At 31.6% G+C, this 22,400-nt stretch overlaps 2 protein-coding genes across 9 annotated transcripts; one reads left to right on the plus strand and one right to left on the minus strand.

Annotated features, from left to right (window-relative positions):
* The first annotated feature begins 343 nt into the window (after positions 1–343).
* Positions 344–12,572, plus strand: LOC8284754. 8 transcript variants are annotated; one of them, XR_001536294.3, is made up of 14 exons: positions 351–871; positions 1,168–1,358; positions 1,445–1,505; positions 1,645–1,693; positions 3,161–3,215; positions 3,289–3,376; positions 4,538–4,656; positions 6,004–6,129; positions 6,648–6,741; positions 8,550–8,704; positions 10,254–10,358; positions 11,662–11,707; positions 11,787–12,015; positions 12,216–12,572. XR_001536294.3 is itself a non-coding variant. In XM_015728148.3 (12 exons), exons 1-11 carry the CDS (start codon positions 706–708, stop codon positions 10,311–10,313), a joined length of 1,164 nt encoding a protein of 387 aa, XP_015583634.1. In that variant the 5' UTR covers positions 350–705; the 3' UTR covers positions 10,314–10,358; positions 10,763–11,655. The 8 variants fall into 8 exon arrangements, 5 of the variants coding, with proteins under 5 accessions (XP_015583630.1, XP_025015656.1, XP_015583634.1 ...); XR_007217080.1 differs by lacking the exon at positions 10,254–10,358 and having other exon boundaries at positions 345–871; XR_007217079.1 differs by having other exon boundaries at positions 352–871; positions 11,662–12,015.
* Positions 12,573–14,737: 2,165 nt separating this feature from the next.
* Positions 14,738–16,375, minus strand: LOC125370934. The gene has a single exon (XM_048378393.1). It carries the CDS (start codon positions 16,373–16,375, stop codon positions 14,738–14,740), a length of 1,638 nt encoding a protein of 545 aa, XP_048234350.1.
* Between the last annotated feature and the right edge of the window lie 6,025 nt (positions 16,376–22,400).

Here is a 22,400-nt window from a genome sequence, read left to right on the forward strand (position 1 = left end):
TCAAAACAGAATTTGAACAATTATAATTAGAAGGGCCTTCATGTCATCTTTTGCTTAATACATATTATTTATTAGTTTTCTTACATGTAAGTACAACTAAAACATATGCTAATCAAGTTTAAGGGTAAGAACAATTCAGTTAATCAAATTCAGTCACTCATAAAGTCCATGATTGAACTCCTCTTATATTCACTTTGAATATGATTGGTGATGTTTATAATATTGATTTTTAATTTAAAATTAAATAGTTGAGATTTTATTTAAAATTTAAATTTAGAATTTAAATAACGAATAATTATTTATTAGATAACAAATCTCAACCATTGTTTTTAAATTTAATAATCAAAACTATATAAATATTTGGACATGAAAAGATCTTAATCCTAAAGTCGAACAATTAGGTTTGATTTATAAATTTTTAAACAAATAACTAATTGAAAAAACTATTAGTTTGATTAGTTAAGAACTAATGACCAAAAAAAATCCTAGAAAAAAGAAAGAAAAAAGATAAAACCAGTAAGAACTGGTTGAAAAACAAAAATTTAAGAAGACGACTTGTAATCTTAGGAGGGAATGGAGGGGTTTTTCACTTTTTATTAGGCCTTAGATTGAAATGTAACTTAAAGGCGAAGGATTCTCATGTAATTAACCCTAAATATAAATATTAGAGAATTTTGAAAATCAGTTAAAAACAAAAGAAAAAAAATGGAGCAACTGAGAAACCGGATAGAAGAAATAGTGAAGTACACTCTCAACTCTCACATTAATCAAACCCTAGGATTCGATTTATCCCTCTCGAAAGAATTCTGCTCTAATCTTCTTAGAGCCGATCCAAACGATACCGTTTCCCTCCCTCCTAACAGTACCTCTGGTAATTAATCATTTCTACCCAGATTCTTGCTTTGCTCAGTTTGCTTTTTATTTATTTATTTATTTATTCAATTTTTTAAATTAGTTTTAAGTGTTACAATCAAAATCTAAGTATTCTTTTTGTTAGGAATGCAAGAATTCGATTCAGTTGAACTTTATTTAGTCAACTATAGTTGCTAGAATTCACTTCTTTAAAGAAACATAGCATTTTGAAGAAATGCAATTATGCGAAGGTGACATAAATTTGTGGGGATTTAATTGTACTTGTGCACTTTGCTTTGTTCTTCAATCCTGCAGGTTCTTTTGAAGGAGTTCCTGAATATCCCTTATTCAGACGTCTAGGTTCGGCTTTGTACCAATGCATAATTTCCAGGTCGTTCTGTAAGACTTATGATACAATAGAATTCATCAATGAAGATAATTCTTTAAAGCAGAAAGAAGAGCAATGGAATAAGTTAATTCTAGAAAAAGGATCTGAACTTATGAATGTAAGGAGTAAAGGGGCACAATTTGCATCGTCATCTATTTCCTGTATGTTTCTCGAGATAGGGTTATTGATGATTCGTTTTATCAGGTGTTGATGGCTACATTTCATGAGCTTCATGTTCAGGAGCCTTTCTTCTCACTCTTAAAAGGTAACGCTTTTTCTTTTTTCATATAGGTCTCTTTAAGTTCTATCAATTGTCAAGCAACTAGAAATTTAAATTTCAGCCTCTTATTGTGTATTATTTATCCAACTAAAGATTTATGCTTAGTAATTTGGGTTGCGATCAGATGGTCTTAAAACAATTGAAGGAAGGTGTGCCGACGATAATTACAGTAGGTAATGCTTAAATAAGTTTCATATCTATGTGGGATGCATTTTAAGCTTCTAGTTTCCCGTGTGATTTATATATTTTCAGTGTGATCTATGGTATTTCGTATTGCAATAAGGATAATGATATTTGTTTCATTGACATTAGGGAGTTACATATACGCTAGCTATCATATGCAATTATCAAAATTTTGTGGAGCATTTTTGTATAAAATTAGAAAAATGCATTTTTAAGCCCTTAAACTTTTTAGACTTCTTTTATTGAACTTTTAATTTTTGTTTTATTTCATTGAGCCCTTGTATTTTTACTTTTGGTTTAATTGAGGACTCAATAGTCCTTAATGAAAGCAAATATAAAAGTACAATGGTTCAATAGAACAAATAAAAATTTCATGAGATATGTGTAAGAATTCCTTACTCCAATAAAAATAAAAGTACAAGGGCTCAATATAAAAAAGATAAGATTTAGGGGCTTAATAGGATACAACTGAGAAATTGAAGGACAATAATGAGTTTTGTCTAAAATTAGTTAGTTTGGTTACTGTATTTCGCCAAATTTAAAGCACATGGTTTTGCAATTATATATCACTTCATGAATTTTTTGATAGGATGCATATAGGAACTCACTCCACTCCTAATATAGTATTGGAGTAAGATATAGTTTGGATTGTCACCAATTCGTAGAAAACTAAAAGGATTAGAAGAAACTTTGTCTAATTTAAATTAGCATTAAAATATCATGGAAGCTAACTAAAAAAGGAGTTTGAATTGTTGACATGGAATTTTGTTGTCTTAACATTGGCAACAATCACTTTATTGATGCGTAGTTACAGCATGAACCTTCACTACACTAAGAACTAATGCTAGAAGGCTTGCCTATCTTGCATTTCAAAAGCAGTTACATTGTGACTCTATCATGAGGGATAGGTAGGCCATTGAGACGTTATAATCCTTATAGGATTGAGGAGAAAATTGTAGAGTATTTTAAATATTCGTAGTACTTAACTATGACAAGACAGAGATAAATTTGGGCCAGTTAAAATGAATGTTAAATTTTTCTCACTTGTGTATATGCTCAAATATTATTTGTTCAGTTGTGTTTTAATGATGGCAAAACTCATTATTAAGCCCTTAAACTTTTCATTTTAATTCTATTGAGCCCTTGAATTTTTATTTCGTTCTGTTGAACTCTTGTACTTTTATTTTTGCTTGGTTTAAGGGCTTCTTATACATATATAATAAGACTTCTTTTGTTCTATTGACCCTTGTATTTTTATTTTTGCTTTCATTAAAGACTATTGGGTCCTTAAGAAAGCAAAGTTAAAATTACAACGGCTCAATGAAGCAAAATAATAGAGAGCTTAATAAAATAAAACTGAAAAGTTCAAGGAACTACAGAATGCATTTTGCCTTTGATGATCCGTTGTTCTTCTCTTTTGTTCATTTTTTTAATCTACCGGTTTCTTTTATTGTTAGAATTGAGCCAGGAGCTTTGCTTCTTATAAACAAAAGCGTAGTGCTTGAAGTGAAGGTGACATCATGTTTAAGATAATTATTTTCTTTTCCATCTTCATTTGGACATATGTAATTTCACCAATTCACAGGATGTTCGTCGGTATCCTTCATTTTTGAAGATGTTGGAAGCAGAGAGCCTTTCAAAAGTCCTTCCTGGGGTTAAAACTATTGAAGAAGGTGATATTATTATGCTTTTACCAACTAATATGTTGATGTCATATTTGGCCAACAAAGTTTACCAACTAATATGTTGATGTCATATTTTGGCCAACAAAATGTAAGACATAAATAAGACGGATGACAAAGGTTCTTAGTGTTTATGTGTTAAACATACCGATGCTGTTGGGCGATAAATAGAACTCTGAAGACTTTCATATCAAGAAGTTCTGGATGAGGGCTAGGGTTTCTATTAGTGTTTATTATAAAGTGTTGGTACTTACCGTAGTTTAAGAGCTTTTTGGGGTTAAAGAATGCCATCCACTTGAAACATGAAATGAGGTTAAATTTGTAGAATCATTTGTCAGTGTAATGCCATTGGTGGACCTCCTTCCAAGCAGTTCTTCCATGATATTTCTCTTAGCTCTTACTCCTTTTTTTTTTGTCTTCTGTTCTTTTTCTTTTTTTTTTCTTTTTTGCTAACTTTATTTTTCTCTCTATGCATGCACTGGAAACAAATCTCTCTGTGCATGCATTGGAAACAAACCTTTGGATTTGTCATCATCCTCTTTTGTCTTTACACTCCCTATTCTCTCAATAAGTTTTTGAAAATTCACATATTTTATCTTTGAACCTCAGTTAATCAATCTTGAACTTCAATTTTGATGAATCCTAATTGCTTTTTCACCATTGTCTTGCTAGACATACCAGAAACTCCGAATTATGTGATTATCATATATAAAGGAAGAGAAAAGAATGATTGGAGGATGTAGGATCTTAGCTGTTTGAAAGATATCATAAAATGTAAGTAATAAAACCAGATAGAAGTAGAAAGCAAGGAAATGATTTTATTTTTCTTGAGCTCACTACAAGTTAGTGTTGATTGTTTTGTTATGTTATATGAATGGAATAATTGGGAAAAGAATAATACTCCTTAGTCACTGATATTCTTATGTGATTTGTTGGTTGGCCTGGAACTTCTAAAAAATTCCAGTTATGGATGTTCTCTAAAATAATTTTAAATTTTAACTTTAAGTTTTTCTTTAAGCTTTCCGCTCAATATCTTGCATTTAGATAAGGATTTCTTGAAAATATTATTGATTGTGATTACATTCTTGAACTTCTATGATCGTTTTTGACCAAATATTTTATTGTTAACACTATGAGCTATGGCAATTCCAGGTGTAGAAGTCTACAGGAAGTTTTACACGGAGGAGAAGGAAATGTCCAATGGTGTCCTTGCTATATGCGTGTCAAAATCCCCTTACCAGCCATACCTGTCTTTGGCTAGAATGCTGTCTGTGAGTTGCTCACTGAACTACTATTATTCATATGTTGAAACACATTAGGAAATTAAGTTGATCTTTTAGGATCCTCTGATTGCTTGGATGTGATGTTGATGTGCTATTAAATTGTGTTGATGCTAGTATGATTGGGGGTTAGTCATGTAGTTTAAATCAAATGTGCTTCAGAATCTGAATCCTTGGATTGTGCTGCAGCTCCAGATACCATAAAATATATCCATAGAAGTTTCATGACTGTACTCGTAATATCTTGTAATGATACAGAGCATAGGTGGCTTTATGTTCTGTTAGAGAAATATTACGTTTATGCTGATATATCTAAATTTTGTGGAATCAAGCTTCTTTGCCCTAGTTCTTTTAGGTCCTTTTCATATTTTAAATTTGTGAAGCTTATTGTTCAATGGAAAGGAGATCGAATGGCTTTACAAAAACCTTATAACTTAGGATATTCTCATTGTATTGATGAAACATGAACATAACTGTGGATGTTCAAAGTAAGTAATCAAGAATTTAATTATTGTCGAGTCTAGAGTGTAATTTTCATGTGGGGAGAACTGCTCTTGTTTTCCAAAAAAACAGACAGGGTTTAAATTTCCAACATATGTCTTATGGACTGCAAAGAATAGCATTTGCATTTAGTGCTTGAATCCATATTATAATAAATGGTCGCTTTGACTCTAATAAAATGTTATTAAGCAAATACTTATAAACAATGCCCAAATTCATCACCATCAATATATGTAAAATCACCAAAAATTTGTTTTCCACTTTAATATTATAGGCAAAATATAGTTACCAAAACAACTAAATGAAGCCTGGGTTTCTAAGGAATTTAAGTGAGGATTGCTACTAAGAATCATCTTATTTTCTAAAATGCATAATGTTTAGAATAAGAAAGCTCCAAAGATTTTGTTAGTATTAAGAGATACACTATTGTAACCAGAAACTTCTTGTAGGTAAATAGAAACTCTAAGGAACCCATGTATATTCCATCAGTTTGATCCTCTTATATATTTTTTTATACATAAATGTGTACACAAGTGTACCTGCTGAATTTGACCATTTAAAGTTTTTCTATTGGCTTTTATAATGGGGAGGCATTGGATGGATCATTAGCATATTCCACTATTTATGTTTTAAAATTGTGTGTTTCATTTCTCCTTGCGCTTTTGAAGGTGCTAATCATCATTTTGATTGTCACAATTAGCCTTTCTCCCCAAGACCTCCAAATTACAGCTTTCTTATCACAAATTCAGGAATCATGTGTGACTTCCCAACTACATGAATTTTCTCCAAAAGGCATATTTGTTAAACAATTTTAGCTGCTTTATGTTTTTGGTCTAGGGACTTGGTTACACTGGCATCCAAAGTCTTCTGGGAATTGCACATACTGTTGGAACAATTTCTGATGCCCTGCCTCCATCAAGATCAACTCTTCTTTCATCCTTTACCTTGCCATATAGGCCAAATGTAAGACTACTTTTTGCAACGAGCTATTTTTCACTGAATCATTTACTTTGTTGGGATCCTGCCATTAGAAATTATTTCCCTTTTGTAAAATTGGGCATCTGGAAGTGGTAAATACAATGTTGAAAGAAAGAATGCTTAAAATTTTTTATTATAATGCCTGTCTGTGGAAGTGTTAGAGATGACTACTTTAGGAATGGTAGAAAAAGATTTGTTTGCTTTAAACACATTAAGATGCTAATTGTTTCTTCCATTTTATCCAGAGAGATGCATGAGATTATTATTTCTTTTATAGATAATGCTAGTATGACATGTTCGCCTAACAACCAAATGGTAGCACTAAGAAATTGGATATTTTTCTTCTATTGTGAATGTATATGTATTTCTTACTTTTGTCAAATTTTCAAGAAAAGGATATAATCCTTCAAATTAAAAGACGTGTTTGGGCATTTTTAAAACTTCAAGCTTTAATGTTCTAAATTTTGTTGTATAAATATGTGTTTTCTGCTTCTTGGCTTGAGGTCAAAGGTAGTGCCTTGACGCATGGAGCGAGGGCCTTGGCAAAGCATTCTGAAAGGTGTAGCATTAAATATTGGGGTATTCTAGATGGAAGCAGTGAGTGTCTAATGCAATTTCTAAATTTGCTCCTTTAGAGAACAATCTTTATTTTATTATACTCCTATATTTGTTTGTTGTATGTGTGGTGTTTTCTAGATGCTTTTCTTATTTGTTAACTATTTTAGGTGATTTTTGTACTTTCCTTGATGACCAAAACTATACTTTCCAAACCCTATTTTTCTTCCTTTGTTTTTCTCGTGTTTTGTTTTCTCTCCATTTTTCTCTTTCTTATCTTTTCCACTTAAAATAGGATCGAAAATGATACTTGTTCCAAAGTAGTGTTTATAATCATCACTAGCAAGCTATGATATCAGAGTTGATGACACAACGGGACCTTCTAATAATGCCAATCAGCCAACCAGCCAATGACTAAAATGTTGTTGCTGCATTTTAGTTCAATTTTAAATTTCAGGGGAAGAATGTCAATTTCAAGTGATAATTGGGCGTCAAAGTCAAATCCCAATTGCACTTGGAGGAGAGTGTTAGAGATCCCACTTTGCTAAAGAATAAAGAATTACATTTTATAAGTGTTAAGGTCTGACCAACCAAATGACTAATTTTAGTCATTTTGGTGCTGGTTGGACTTAAGTTCAATTCTATTGATGGGCTCTACAGTTTACTCATTCATTTTACTCTTACTTTCATCAATTCAATTGCTATTAAAGGTCTCCAAGATATCACCTTAAGAACTAAGCAAGTCATCATTGACCTGCTTGCCACTCTAAACCGACCTGTCATCATCTCTAGCGTCATTGTAGTCACAAAATCATAGTTTAGTATTTTCCAACCACAATGTTACCACTGCTGACCTGTCACTACTGAAAATAGTGCCTTTTTGCCACCAACCCCTAGTTGCTTTGAACCTCAAACCATTAGAAAACCATAGTCTAGAGGATGATGCTTAAAACAGCTCCAACAATTTTTCTCTACCCCTCCTAACTGATGCAGGAGCTTAAGTGGCTTATTTTTTCTAATCTTATCCACAGTTGATACAGTATTGGAATAGTATAGTTTTTCTTACCATAGCCGAAGCAGTTCCTCTATTTATATTAAAGCCAAAGCCTAAATAACTTTAGGCTGTATTTAGATAGTTGGAACTAACATTTTACTTAAATGAAAGGAGCTTTTATTGATTGAATAGATCCATTAGTTAGATGATATTTGTTTTAAGACAAAGTCCAAAAAACTAATAGAAAAATATATACTCAAATATACATTTTACTTTTTAAAATGAAACATAATTTGCAAGTCTAATGCTTATGTAAATCCTTATATTACAAAATTCTTATTCTTATGAACCCTTGAGGCAGTGAAGGAAAGACATCTTTGAATTGTTAATTAATGCAACACCTTGAGTTAGAAAGGTCGAAAGTTGAATCGTTGTTGCTAATGGAACAATAATGAGTCTCTTACAGATCTCTATTAGCAAATATATTGGTCAGCTGTGCACCATAAATGAATAAAAGAAACTCTAAGTGCTCCCAAAAATGCTATAGTATCTACTTCAGTTCCTGCTAAGAGTTCTGCTTTCACAAAGAATCAAATCTGTTCTCTTTTGTTCCTTTTGCCTTAATGTAATATAACCTGTATGAATGATGTCTCATTTCTCATTGCAAAGAATTTTCTCATAAATTGTTTAGGTATCAATAAATCGTATGTTTACATGTTAGTCTGGGGGAGATTCCTCCAGGAGTTTGAAACCAAGTTTTTCATAATGCAAAACAATCTTTACCTATTTTTCATACTGGCTTTCAACTAAATGATTAATCTTTAATGAATAACCTTTATCATTGTCGCCTTTCCAGATTCCAATAAAAATATGCTTGCCCTGAATGTCATCAATCGCTTAATAGCTTCTTGTCGCTGGTCAAATGTGCATATTGTTCCACAACATGGGGCTGTCTTTGAGATAAGGGTAGCTGATGGTTATGGAGCACGGTGGTCTGAGGATGGAACTCAGGTATATTTATGCTATTGGTAGGCATGCTTATGTTATAGCAAAATAGGGAATCTACAGCTGTTTTTCACAGAGATGTTCATTATTTTACTAACTGTAAATTCATTTTTTCAAACTAAAGTAATCTAAACATTGTTTATTGAATTTGTAAATTGAATAATAATTGTTACAAGCCTAGATATTTATAGGCGTAACTAATCCTAAATCTAAGTATTTTTAGACTCCTAAATCATAAAGGATTTCCTAGACATATACTTTATCCTAACCCAACAAGGATTTGAAACAAGACTCAATAATCATAGCCTGTAAAAAAGTGCAAAGGGAGGAGAGGCAGATAAATTTATTGATAGGGCCTTACTAATTCTTTAGTTAGTTAGGTTAATTTGGTCATTTATTAATAAATAATATTAATAATTAATAATTTATTTAGCACAAGTCTAATTCTAGAAGTCAAATTCTATTAGAATTTTAGTCATAAGTATAATTAAGTTAAATTCTAGAGGTCCAACTTTATTAGCATTTTCAATAAGTATAATTTTATTTAAAAAATAATATATTATATATATATATATATATATATATATATATATATATATTTTATATTTAAAATTAGGATAATTGATTAAACATAGTTATATTTAAAAAAAACATAAGTTTCTTTGTATTCTTTGTACTTAGTTTAGTTTATATTAAATATAATTTAATTTGTTTTTCAATTTTATGCAATTTATAATTTGCAATTTTTTTTTTATTATTGTTTGTCATTCATATCAATTTGCTATTGGAGCTCAATAAATCTGTTCTTCTATAAATGCATTCCTTAATTTCTCCAACTTTTATGTTATATTTGAATTCTGATTTTTCTTTAACTATATATTAAATTTTTTTATCGCTAGCTATAAAAATAACCAAAATAAAATCTATAAATCATAAATAGGTTAACTTGTAGATTAATTCATTATAATTTAAAGATTTGTCATTATTTTAGTACTATATATATATATATTTAGTGATAACAAGTCAAATAGTTAATATTCATGTGCAATGCATGTGAGCAAAAAATTTAGTGATTTGTAAAATTAATGACTTAGGATAACTTAGTCCTAACTTTTTAAGAAACCAGAATTCCTGCAACAGATTTCTTTAGAAGTCAGATTTTGTAAACCTATTAAAATTCCCAATCAGCCACCCCATCATCCACCCATTTTCCAAACAAGTGCTTGAGCGTTTGAACCATGTTTGGCATGTCATTTGTAAACATGTTGACAATGTGTCCCATCATATTGGCAGAGCCATAGTTCCACACATACCATTAGCAGTCGCGAAGTATTAGCAGTCGTGTCTTCTTCTCTCAGAGAATGGCCTTTTAAGCACAGTGTTCTGACATTAACATGAAAACCAAAAGCAAAAGCTTTTCCTTGTTTTCCAGGATTTGTATTTAAGAGAATAGCAAGTCTTCTCAAAAATCAAATAGATATTTGAGAAAAAATTCAAGAGATAGCTACTGTATTCCTGAGCATTAAACCTCGCATCCATTTTTGTACTATTTCAGTTCATTGGATTTCTTGAGCCACACTTTGAAGATGGTTATGAAAAGGGATGGAAGCATTAAGTTGCTTGGTGGCGATATTCTGACTGCCTCCCTAGATCTATATGGGTATGTTTACTGGAATGAACATTACAAGACTATACCTTCTCAATTTTCATTTAGAAAAATCTATTACATCTACATACGTTGGTCCTCCCTCATTGGCTCCCATTTTATTGAAATTGAGCAGGACTTTGAGTTACGTTTTGCTGCTGTTCAGTCTTTGTATTTGAAAATTTGGTGTGTTTATCCATATGCTGTAAAAGTTGAGCAGGCTTTAGGACTTCCTGTTTTCTTTTTCTAAGGGTCTAGGGCTAGTGGCTGGAAATGTTAATGTAAACTCTGCTTTAAAGTTGTTCATATCTTGGGGGGGATGCGGTCCTTGTTCGTCGAATTGTGTTTATCTGGTTGTGCATTGACATGTTTTATTTGTATGCATGCCTTTACACAATCTAGTTGGACTTTTGTGCTAGGTCATGAATATGGGACACATGAATCACACAACACACAGAAACTTTGGCTAATCATTGGTGAAAGAAGGGGAAAAATGGGGTGGCAGTTAATTATATGCCAATGATTGGACATATTCCCAAGTGTTGGTACAGTGTCAGTGTGACATGTTGGTTTAATGTCAGTGTGACAGTGCTCATTATGGATTGGGTTCTATGAGGAAGTGTCCAAGCTACACTGGCGAAATGCCACTAGCAGGAATACCTGCAAAGACTAGTCACCACATTGTCTGCCACTGCCTTTATGTTCTATCTTTTATTAGCTCGACAGTTTTTACCAATACGACACCTACACATTAGAGTTATCACCAGTTTCTACAGGTTTATGGTATTTTCTATTCCAACAACAGCTATTTCCATATGTTGGTCACTTAAATCTCTGAATTTTGTTTTATGGTCAAGAGCCTTATTATGATGAATTGGAAGTGCATTCAGGAACCCCTTCTTGTTCAATGAAACTGGGGATGCCTCGAAAAGTCTGCTGTCCTTTTGTTAGTTTTAACAATGAGAGGAGAGTCATCTTCTCATGTGAAGCATGACAAAGGGACAGATGGTGTTAAATATGTTAATATGAATTGGATTTGGCGGTGCATACTGGACCTGGTATTATTACTAGATGACTACAGTCAGGTTCGTAGCAATGCTATGTCAGGTTTGAGATTATGTTTCACAGCTTTCTCATAGTGGGAGAGGAAATAAACTCCATAGGGTTAAGTAGTGGGGTTGGTCTTGAAGGTTTTCATGTCAGATTCAGATATTGAGAAACATGCCATATCCTCCTTGTATCAATTGATGTTTGCATGGATGAGCTACAGGAAAACGTGAATTAGAGTGAACTGACAGATTACAAGTTTCCTGTGCAGCACTGAATTCATGATGATGAATAGATGATTGATAATGATGACAAGGGTGAGTAAAAGTTGCATCACCTGGCACTTCCAGATTCATAATTTGGTTTGTCCTCTACATAACGAGTGCTTTCATTCAGATTTACTGGCAACAAGATTTGCATTCCTGTTTATTGACTAGGGCAGAAATAGATCAGGCCTTTGATCGCTGTCGGGCGGTTGGACACGGATTGTGCATTAGGACAAGAGTTGAATGAACCATCACTGTCAACTCCTCCTTTCATTAAACATTTAGTGAATGTAATTATCTTGGGGGACTGCTCATGTTACAATCCTAAAAAGGGATTCTGGAAGGAACACAACACACCAGTTAATGACATGCTTTCTTTCTTGCTTATGTTTGTTACTTTCTCCGTAATTTTCTGAACTCACGTCATCACTTTTGTTTTCTTCTACTTGTTTTTCATAATGTTATTGGCAAATGGCAATCCGCAGTGCGGATAATATCCACTTTTAGTGGAAGGGTGTATAGTCTATACGCATTACCTGACTATTCATTGGCTTGCTAGAATTTCAGGTCGGTGGAGGCAAAAAGAAAACAAGAAAATAAAAAAAGAAGGTATGAACAGGTAAGGAATTTATTCAGAAAGACATTGAAAACCCAAATGCTTCAAGAACTTGGGTGTTAGATTAATATGAACAGGTCAAGGAATCTAGAGAAATGGGAGTTGGAAGTATAATTGAAATGTGATTTATGCAGAGATGAGTATTATAAATTCAGTGTTGTGATATGATACAAGCAGGTAGCCTCAGAAACTTTTGTTAAAATAGAAATACAACTTGGTGGAGGCATGTAACATCAGCCTTCCAGATCGTACTATTTTACTGCTTTTATCTGAGAACATGTCATGTGGGTTTTAGATTTCCATCAAACATCATAATATAAATATAGACAGACGGTATTTTTAAGCTTTTTAAATTTTTGAGTTTTGATTTTAGTTTTTGAGCTCTTTAGTTTTTATATTATTTCTTAATGAAAGTTTCATTAAAAATAAAAGTACAAAAACTTCATAAAATAAATAAGTCTTGTAAAATATATGTAAAAAGTTTTTAATCTAAATAAAAATAAAAGTATAAGGGCTTTAAATAAAATAAAATAACAATTTAAGAATTTAAGAGAATAAAATTAAAAAGTTTAAGCATTTAAAAATGAGTTTTGCTATATAAATACTAGAATTATAATTTTGGCTAAGCTGGAAAAGTTAAAAAACCATCTGTAATTTGTCTGCTTGAACTCATTCAGGGTAATTGAACCTATCGTCAAACATTTTTTACGAGAGTTATTGAATGTAATGTGTAATATTTGAAATAATTTAATTTTATATACAAGAGTATTGTTTGGTTCAAATAAAATGGAATTGAAATAGAAATTGATTATTTTCTATATGTTGGTAGCGTGAAATGAAAATTAAACTTCTTTTGTTGTTGACACTAATAGTAACATTTTACTTTCATAAAAAGAAAAAAAAGTATACTTGATTTATTATAAGTAGCAATTATAAAAAAAAATTATTATTTCACTTAATTGATCGTTAATTTAACTTGAGTTCTACTAGAATGAAAAGTTCACTCTTTAGGGTATGGATTTTATTGATGGGTGAATCCTATTTCAATTACAGTGTAAACTAAAAATCAACAATAGAAATTAGTAAGTTATGAATTCTATTTCGACTGTTATTCTGAATTTATTATTGAAATTAAATATTTTGATCTTTTAAATATTTTGGTGTTTCATTTTGAACTGTTCTGAATTATATTTATATAATTTAATTTAATTTTAAATTATTAAAATACAATATTACATAATTATTACCCATAATCTAATTAGAAAGCAACAAGTAAATAAATAATTAACTTTTCATTATTATAGAATTATAATAATAAATTTTCTTTTTATAACACAACTGACTAAAGTGTAAAATAGTATTTTGTAGCCGATAAAGCTATAAAAATCAAATTACATAAATTTTGAGTTGTTATTACTAAATAATATATATTAAATCACCAAAAAAATTAATAAATTAGTGAAAATATACATACTTAATTTGTAAAGCACAAAAGGAGGTAATAGAAGATAAAGAGATAATTATACGAGATTTCTTAGATTTTTTATTTTGAAATTTTAGATTTTAATTAATTTTGTTAACAGAGAAAAAATAAATCTTATTGAGTTAGGTTTAAATATTAATGAACTATTTAACTCAATTTATTAATATAATTTCTTATATAAAGTTTTTTCATCTCGTCCTATCTCGTTAATCTTGGCCAAAATAGTCATTTTGGCCCAATCTCAATCGATCTAATCTAAAATGGTCGATACAGAATAAACTATGTTTTATTTTATTTTTTTAATAAAATGAGACATTTCATCCATTATTGAACGGAATCAATAACATTTACTCATTTCCATTTACATTTTTATTTTGTGTTTTCACCGATTAAAAGACTTCTAAGAGTTATGTCTAAAGTTTCACATGTATTTAACTTACTTTATTGACTCTTTAATTCTTATAGCATATTTATTATATTTTTCATATTATAATATAGTTATTAAATGAACTAATAAAAAAATAATTAAATAATAATTTTAATTAAAATTTCTTCTAATTAAATAATAATCTAATCGCAAAAGGATAACATATCAATTTTGATATTCTCAATTATGGAAATCTTTTAGAGCATCGATTATGTTATTTAATAAAATAGTATTATATGCATTCAATATATTATTAAAATGCTCTCTCAGCGACTCTTCACCGTCAGATCGTTTATCGATTGCAGGATCATGCACTTAACTTGCAGATCCCAGGCTTCCAAGCCTCATCATATGCTTTGTACATCATGGCTGATTCTGGTCAAACCCCTACAATAGTTCAAGCCCCTCGACAGCTTGACAAGGAAGATCTACAGAAACTAATTCCTATTGAATGGGTAACAAATTATGAGAAGCTCCAGGCATCTCAATCAAAACCAGTACAAGCCACATTTCCCCTCTTTATTCAGCAAAAGGATGGGACTGTTAGGACGATCTTTACAAGAACTGAGGAATCTTCCTCAGCACCGTCAATTTTTCAAGCATCAATGATACAACCTGTTGAATTTGTTTTGCTGATAAATTCTCTTCCGGAAAATTATCAAGTTCCTTTGTCAGGTGGGGACCATATGTGTACTGGCCATTCTTGAAATGCATTCCGAGAAATTCAATTTCTCGTTGGCCAATAAAGCTCTTCTTTTCAGATAGCATAATGCCATATTTTTGGATGATGGCAAGGAACTGTTGTAACAGTTGGTGATGGTCCTCTGCTGTTTCTGAGAATAGAAGGATGTCGTCGATGTAGATCAAAGAAGAGTAAAGGATAGGCCCAAAAATCTCAATCATTGTCTTCTGGAATTGAGATGGGGCCGTCTTGAGCCCAAAAGGCATAACAGTCCACTGGTATTGGGCATTAGGGATACAAAATGCAGTTTTGTATCTCTCTGTGGGCTGGATACCGAGTTGCCAAAAGCCCGCTTTTAGGTCAAATTTGGAATAGTACTGGACCTTTTGGATGTGGACCTTGAGATTTGAGATTCGAGGGAGAGGAAATTTGTTGTCTTGAAGGAAATGGTTTAAGGGTTTGTAGTCTATGACAAGCCTCTTCTTTCCTCGGATTCTTTCAGACCTTTTCTCCGCATAAAAGGCTTGGCAAGCCCATTGTGAAGTAGTGGGCTCAATTAGACCATGCTGTAACAGTGTCAGGCATTCTGATCGGGCAAGGGCTAGGTCTGTGGGAGACATTTCCATGTGTGTGGCTTTAGTAGGGTTAATGTCTTCATTAAGTTTGAAGGGGAGGCTGATATAGAATTGTGGATTTTTCCACAGAGGAAGAGGATGTTGGAAATGTGAATGAGATTCCGGACAGAACTGAAGGAATTTTTCTGTGTATGGAAGGAATGGAGGAATAGTATCCGTCACAGAAAACAGATTTGAAGTTTCAGTGTATGACCGAAACTGTCTCTTGAACTTTATACTAGTTGGAAGGATTTGGAGCTTTTGAGCTTGGTGATAAACATCAAATCCTATCAGGATATCCTTGTTTGGAAGATCTGAACCAATGATGTGCGTCCATACAACGCAATCAGGAAAGAACTGAATTCCGATCTTCTGTCTTGTGATCAGAGTGGTTTTGAAGGTTTGACCGTTGGCTGCCCTAAAGAACTGATCATGGGGCCTCCAATACTCTGATGGGAGAACCATTGGGTTCATCATGCTTCTCTGAGCTCCAGTGTCAAAGAAAGCTATTACTGGTACAGGCTTGGAGTATTTTGAGGATAGTATCTGTATGGGAATATATGGGACTGGAGGAGATTTTGTAGTAAATTGAAAAGTTTCAGGAGGTGGAGAAGAAACAAAGAAGGAAGATAATAGGGTTGGAGAGAGAGGATATTGTATTACATCTTCCAGAATATTCTTCTGACTTTCTTCATGCAGACCAATCATCAAGATTGGTATTTCACTATCATCTGAATCTGAAGAAGATTCTTGTGAAGACTCTGTGGAGTCTGAGAACTCCATTTCTAACCCAAATAAGCTTTCTGGGGTAAGATCCTCTTGCTCTAAAAGTAGAGATTCTATTTCCTCTTCAAAAGAGTCTGCAAGAGATAAAGACATGCTGACTTGTTGAATCATCTTCACGACTTTTCCGGATTCCTAGGACAATTTTTGCATAGTGTCCTTCCTTTCGCAGGATGAAACATCTGTCGGACTTGTACACTGGTTCCGCTTTTTTACGGAAGTATTTGAATTTCTTTGGGTTCTTTTCCTGAACTTCTTGTTGCTGCGCGTGTATTTCTGGAAATGATGTCCAGATTTCTTCTTGTGATTTGTACAGACGCAGTTGGCGGCTTTGCACTTAATCTTGAGGTGGTTTTTGTTGCAAGCCTTTTGGACTATCAAGTCCCTTTGAGACAACCTTTTGAATAACTCTTGTTGATCACACAGTCTCTTAATGGAAGAGAGTGTGAATTGCCAGATTTCTCCAAGTGTAATAGAGGTGACTGGTCTCTTTGTAGCCGCAATCATATTGTTAACCTCAGGTTGTATTTCATCCGGCAGAGAGGTGATGAAGGTATACTTTAGAGTATCATCACCATCGTGTCCTCCAATGACATAGTAGAGTTTGGACATAGCTGAATAGTGCTTTTTCAGATCCTTCATCTTGAATGAACAACATTTTCGATCAAAGAACTCTTGTTTCTGCTGTCTTATGACAAGGTCATAACTTCCAAGGAACTGGTTATGGAGGATCGTTACTGCTGCTGATGGAGTCGGCAGAGTGACAAATTGAAGCCTAGTGTATTCAGGCTGAGACTGAAACCAATCTCTTAAGCTTCCGGTAAACCTTGTGACAAATTCGGCAAGGACTTTTTTGAGTGTGGCCCCTTCAAGGGTCATCTGGAGATCAATCCATGCCAAGAATTCAGAAAGCTTATCCTTCCATTTTGATGGTGGCAAGTCATCAAAAGTGAACCAAGGTCCTGCGCTAGCTGGTTTTGACCTTGGGTTTGGAGCTCCAGTGGGAGCAAAGAATGACTGAGCATCTTCATCTTCAGGTTCCACTACTTCTGGACTGGGATCAGTAGCAGAAGTGTTCGTGAGAATCTCAGTGATATCTGCCATCTCTGAGTTATCTGAAGAGGATTCTGAATCATACGGACTAATGAGAGATTGCTCTGGAAGTTTGTCTTTAGAGGCTAGAGGAGGAGAGGATTTCTTTTGCTGGGTTTCTGAGCTTTTTGGGTAAAGGTGAGAAAATGTGCCAAAGGGCTGATAAAGAGTTTCTTGTGGTTGTTCTGGTTATGAAAGAAAAGGGAAAGAAGAAAAGTATGAAGGAGTAATAGCTGATGAGGTTGAAGCTGCCGATATGAATGTTGGAATTGCAGCAGACTGGTATTTCCGGAGATCATTTTCAATTTGATCTATTTGCTTCTTCAGCCGGGAAATCTCCTTTTGCTTTTGTATAAAAGAGGGGGTAATCGGCTGAGGTATCCGGAGTTCTTTGTCCAGAGCTTGATACTTTGCTGTCAGGGATGAGTACAGTTGTAGGACTTCTTGTGAAAAAGTATCCAGCTAGTGATTTATGTTTTGAACCAAGTGCAGTGCTTGATCCAGTTTGCCATCTATCTTCTTCAAATAAGTGTTTTGGACAATAGAATTAGATGTCTGCCAGTTAAGAACTTCTTCAGGGGGTGTCAGCGGTTTTAAGTTTCCAGAGGGTGAAATCCGTGTAGGAAGGATTTCAGATCTTTTGTTCTCTGTTTTTCCCAAGGGAGGGAAATCCTCTGGTTGTAACATGAAACATTCTAGAACCAAGGGTTGTACCGCTGATATAGGTGACAGAGATGAAGTAGGTCCAAAAGTTCGTGGCATTGTTATACCTGGCCCAACGTTTTGTACCTCCCTAAATCGGACGGGTACCGGGTTTCCAGCCTATAAACCTTTGGATCCTGACTGAATCTCCGTTCGCGAAGTCGCGAAGGGGGTTTGCCATATTCAATGTTGAGTTGTGCCATAATTTCCTTGAACTCATCATAAGAAACGTCAATGACTGTTTTTCCTTCTTTGGCAAGAAACTCAATTGCCTCATCGAACATTGGCAGTGGTTTTTTATTCTTTCTCTGGGAACCATCTGGATCCCGATCATCTGGCTTAGGATGAATCTCTGAACAAGAAGTATCCAGAGACATCTTCTTTGGATTCTTCCCGTGGATGTTTGAAAGCAGGGGTTCAAAGATAATCCATATCATCATGATATAGGCATTCGGCTTGCACATTTCGGGGCTACATCCCGCATAAAGTGTCCTCCCGACTTGCGGCATAGATCTGGTTGCCAGATGCTTGAAAGGAGTGAATAGGGATCTTCTCCCTAGGCCGTGATACATATATACTTATTTTGATATATAAAATCTTTTTTGATATGTATGTCTTATTCATAAATATTATATTGATAGGTAATTTTTTACATTTATTATATAGTTAATTTATTAAATAATAAATTATTTCTCTAATTGAATAATAATTTCTGTTTGAAAAATTATATTTTAGTTTTTATTAGGTAATAAAATATTTTTTAATTAAATAGTAATCTTAATTCTAAAAAATAATATTTTAATATTATATTAACTAATAAATTAATTTTTAATGATTTTAATTCAAAAAATTGTAATACCACTTATATTTATAGTTTTATATTTATATATAACAAAAGTTGATTGATATATATTTCTAGAATATTTTTATATTTTTAAGTTATTTTTATTTTTATAAAATATGATAAATAATTATAAAGTACTAGAATGCTATTAATTTTTATCCATAAAATTTATTTTATATTATTATTTATAATTAAATAATATCATTTCTACACTATCATTTTTTTGGTGCTTTATAGTGTGTGTATATATATATAAATATTTTATTTATATTTATTTTTATATATAAATTTTTATTGAATCTTATAGTTACTTTTTATATATAAATATTATGTTGATTAAGAGTTTTGTTTTATCGTATAATTAATATATTAATTTTTTATAAATAAATATTTTAATAGTATATTAATTAATAAATTAATTTTATGATTATAGAATGATATTTAATCTTAATTAAAAGATGTATTATTATTATTTATTTAAAAATTTATTTTATATAATTATTTATAATTAAATTAATAATAATTGTCAATCAGATATAAATAGATATAAATAAATAATTAATAATTATTAAATTTTATAGTTTTTACATTCTTTTGATAAAATTTTATAGTTGGTGAGGCTGACAGCTCTTCTAGGGGGGCCTTTCGGCACAAAATCCGCTGCTGCTTCTCAGCAGTTTGTCAGCCATCTCCATTGCCATTGGTTGCTGCTTCCTTTTCCTTTTCTCTTTTCTCATAATTCTAAAATTTCCTTTTCAATTTCTTACATTTTAAAATTGTAACCTAATCCATCAAAGACTTGGCAATGAAGAAACATAAAAGAAAAAAAAAAACAATTAAAAAAATAATATTATTTCATACTCTTTATGAAGAGTGTATTAAGAGTGAAAATCTTACTTCACATTAGTTAAATACACAAGAAATTCAGACTTTATAAATAATAATAAAAAGTATTTATTTTATTTCATTAAATCAGAATTAGCTCTATGCTGTAAAATTCATCCATCTAATTTGTCATTTTTGTGTATTAATTAATAAATCCTATAAGTTAAGTGCTTTGTATTTTTTATATTATTAATTAATTTGTCATTTCTCCCAACATCAATTTTTCTTTTCAATTGAGGGGAATTTTAAAATTATTAATATCAAATATTAATCTAATAATAATAATAATAATAATTATTATTATTATTATTATATGAAATATATTAGATTTTATGTAGCAGGCCAGCCAATTGTCAGCTTTACCATAATTTGATTTTGATGAATATTATGAAAAAGGGTTTAATAAAATAAACCAATGAAGCGACATATTACAAAACTCATGCATCAATTAGCACTCAGTAAATTCTCCATTGAAGACAATGAATGCTACGATCATGGGCCATAGATAAATTATATGGCAATGGCCAGCCATGAACAGCCATTTTTAATTTATATTTTTAAACAAAGATTGATAATCAAGGTTAGGGCAAAGACATACATTCTTTTTAATTTTTTTCCTCTTTCCTTGTAATGATTGGATTGAAAAACCAGGAGCCTCATATCTTTTGTCTTCTTGTCCAATCATTTATGTGGAATAAGCCTCACTTGGATACCTTTTAATTTTGGTTTTTGTATAATAACAACAATAAATAATAATCTTCTTTTTTTATTTTATATATATATATATTCCAAAATTTGTTTCTCTGTTAATGGGTTATCATAATTTTGAGAAAGGAAAAGAAAAAGAAAATAATAAGCTGATCTGTTCTCTTCACAAGTTTATTAGATTGAGTTTCTTCTTCTACCGTTTATTTTTAGAGATTTTACATTCCTAAAAAGGAGAGAGGGGGAAGAGAGTAGCTTGTTAGAGATTTTATGTTTCTAAAGAATAAGAAATATAAATAATTTATGAGAATTAAGGATCGACTAATCTTGTGACGAGCTTTAGTCATTTTGGTATTGGCCGGATCCAATTCCAATTCTATTAATTAGACTCTATACTCACTCATTTATTTAATCCATATCTTAATCAATTAATTTAAATTTCTAATACAGCTAAGGTTGGATTTTTCTAAAGAGGACAGGGAATTACATTGGAAAAATTAAGTTATTAAAAGAAAAAGTACAATATTGATGATGACTAGAGTTATTGATCCTTGGTATAACAAACATAATTATGATAAAATCAAAATAAAACTCCTTTTATAACCTAAAGCAAAAAGAAGGTTAAGAAGTTAATAGTTCATCAACAATAATTACTCTAATTGTCTAATTTTGACCTCAATTTAAGAGGAATGGCAAAGCCATACCTTGACTAATTGAATGCCCAATTTAGCAACTCAAATAAAAATTTGAATGGCAAAACATTTAATTAACATAACTCATTTTTACATATAATTATAATATTAATAAACAGAGTCTCCTTAAAAGAAATTATAATTAACCAATACTGAAAGCACATTTTTGACTGAATAAATGAGTCAACTTATATATATATATATATATGTCGGTGCTTTTTTTTTTTCCTTTGTTACTTTCTTTCTTTCTTGATTCTTCTTTTCCTTTTTCATCCTCTTTTTTTTTTTATTTTTCCCCTGTACAGTAAAATGGAGCATTGACAGCTTTTGTTAAATGTCAAGAAGCAACTTTAATCTATAGTCAAGCTCTCTTTTTCCAAAGTGTTTGCTACCCTTTTTGTTTTCCATCCATTGGAAAGCCTTGTGGGGTGCAATTAATCTTGCCTTGCAAATAAAGTTGGAGCCTGAAACTATATATTTTAAAATATAAGAATATTGAATTAAATAATCAATTATAGCCTGTGGCATTATTATATATGTATACAATATGATATGTATGAGAAAGATAGAATTGACAGGAACACATCAAGAACCAAGAACATAACAAAAGAAGCATTTTCATGCTCATCATCTTTCTTTCTTTAAAAAAGAATAAGAGTGTATTAAAAAAATCAGTTGGTGATGTTTCAATGAAATATTATAGAGATTAAATGGCTAAGTTGAACATATTCTGCAGGATGTTTTTTAATTAATCTTGTTAATTAATGTTTATAACACTTGATTAATTAGTTCCTATATAGGTAATTAAATTACAATGGTATGGTATGGATGAGCCCTAGAATTAGAATATGTAGGAATTAGACCATTAAACTTATTTAACTATCCTATAATTACCTACATGCATGGCCCTTGTTAATTATGTAATTACATCAGGCTGAGACCAGATAATCATCATCATATTCTTCTACAAAAAACAGTAACTAAAAGATAATTATCTGTTAATCAACTATCAACAACAATGGTAATTGATCAAAGAGGGAATCTGCTTGACTGACTTAAAGCTAAAGCTGGTACAGAGTTGACAAATTAAAGCTTTCATTCAGGTAAAATCATATCACATTATAAAAAGTCACAATTATTAATTAGTCTGCTTCAAAGTTTCCTATTGCTTTTATCATTATCATTATCATCTACTTGTTTGTGTGTTAAATCAAGGAAA

This window comes from Ricinus communis, chromosome 8 (assembly GCF_019578655.1).
Source record: "Ricinus communis isolate WT05 ecotype wild-type chromosome 8, ASM1957865v1, whole genome shotgun sequence".
NCBI lineage: Eukaryota > Viridiplantae > Streptophyta > Magnoliopsida > Malpighiales > Euphorbiaceae > Ricinus > Ricinus communis.

Excerpts from the sequence above, each read along its gene's own strand:
- LOC8284754 (XM_015728144.3), top strand. The coding sequence starts at position 706 with ATGGAGCAACTGAGAAACCGGATAGAAGAAATAGTGAAGTACACTCTC. Across the intron at positions 1,694-3,160 it reads GCCGACGATAATTACAGTAG|AATTGAGCCAGGAGCTTTGC; the intron begins GTAATGCTTAAA and ends TTTTATTGTTAG. Across the intron at positions 8,705-12,215 it reads GGTCTGAGGATGGAACTCAG|AATTTCAGGTCGGTGGAGGC; the intron begins GTATATTTATGC and ends TTGGCTTGCTAG.
- LOC125370934 (XM_048378393.1), bottom strand. The coding sequence starts at position 16,375 with ATGATTCAACAAGTCAGCATGTCTTTATCTCTTGCAGACTCTTTTGAA.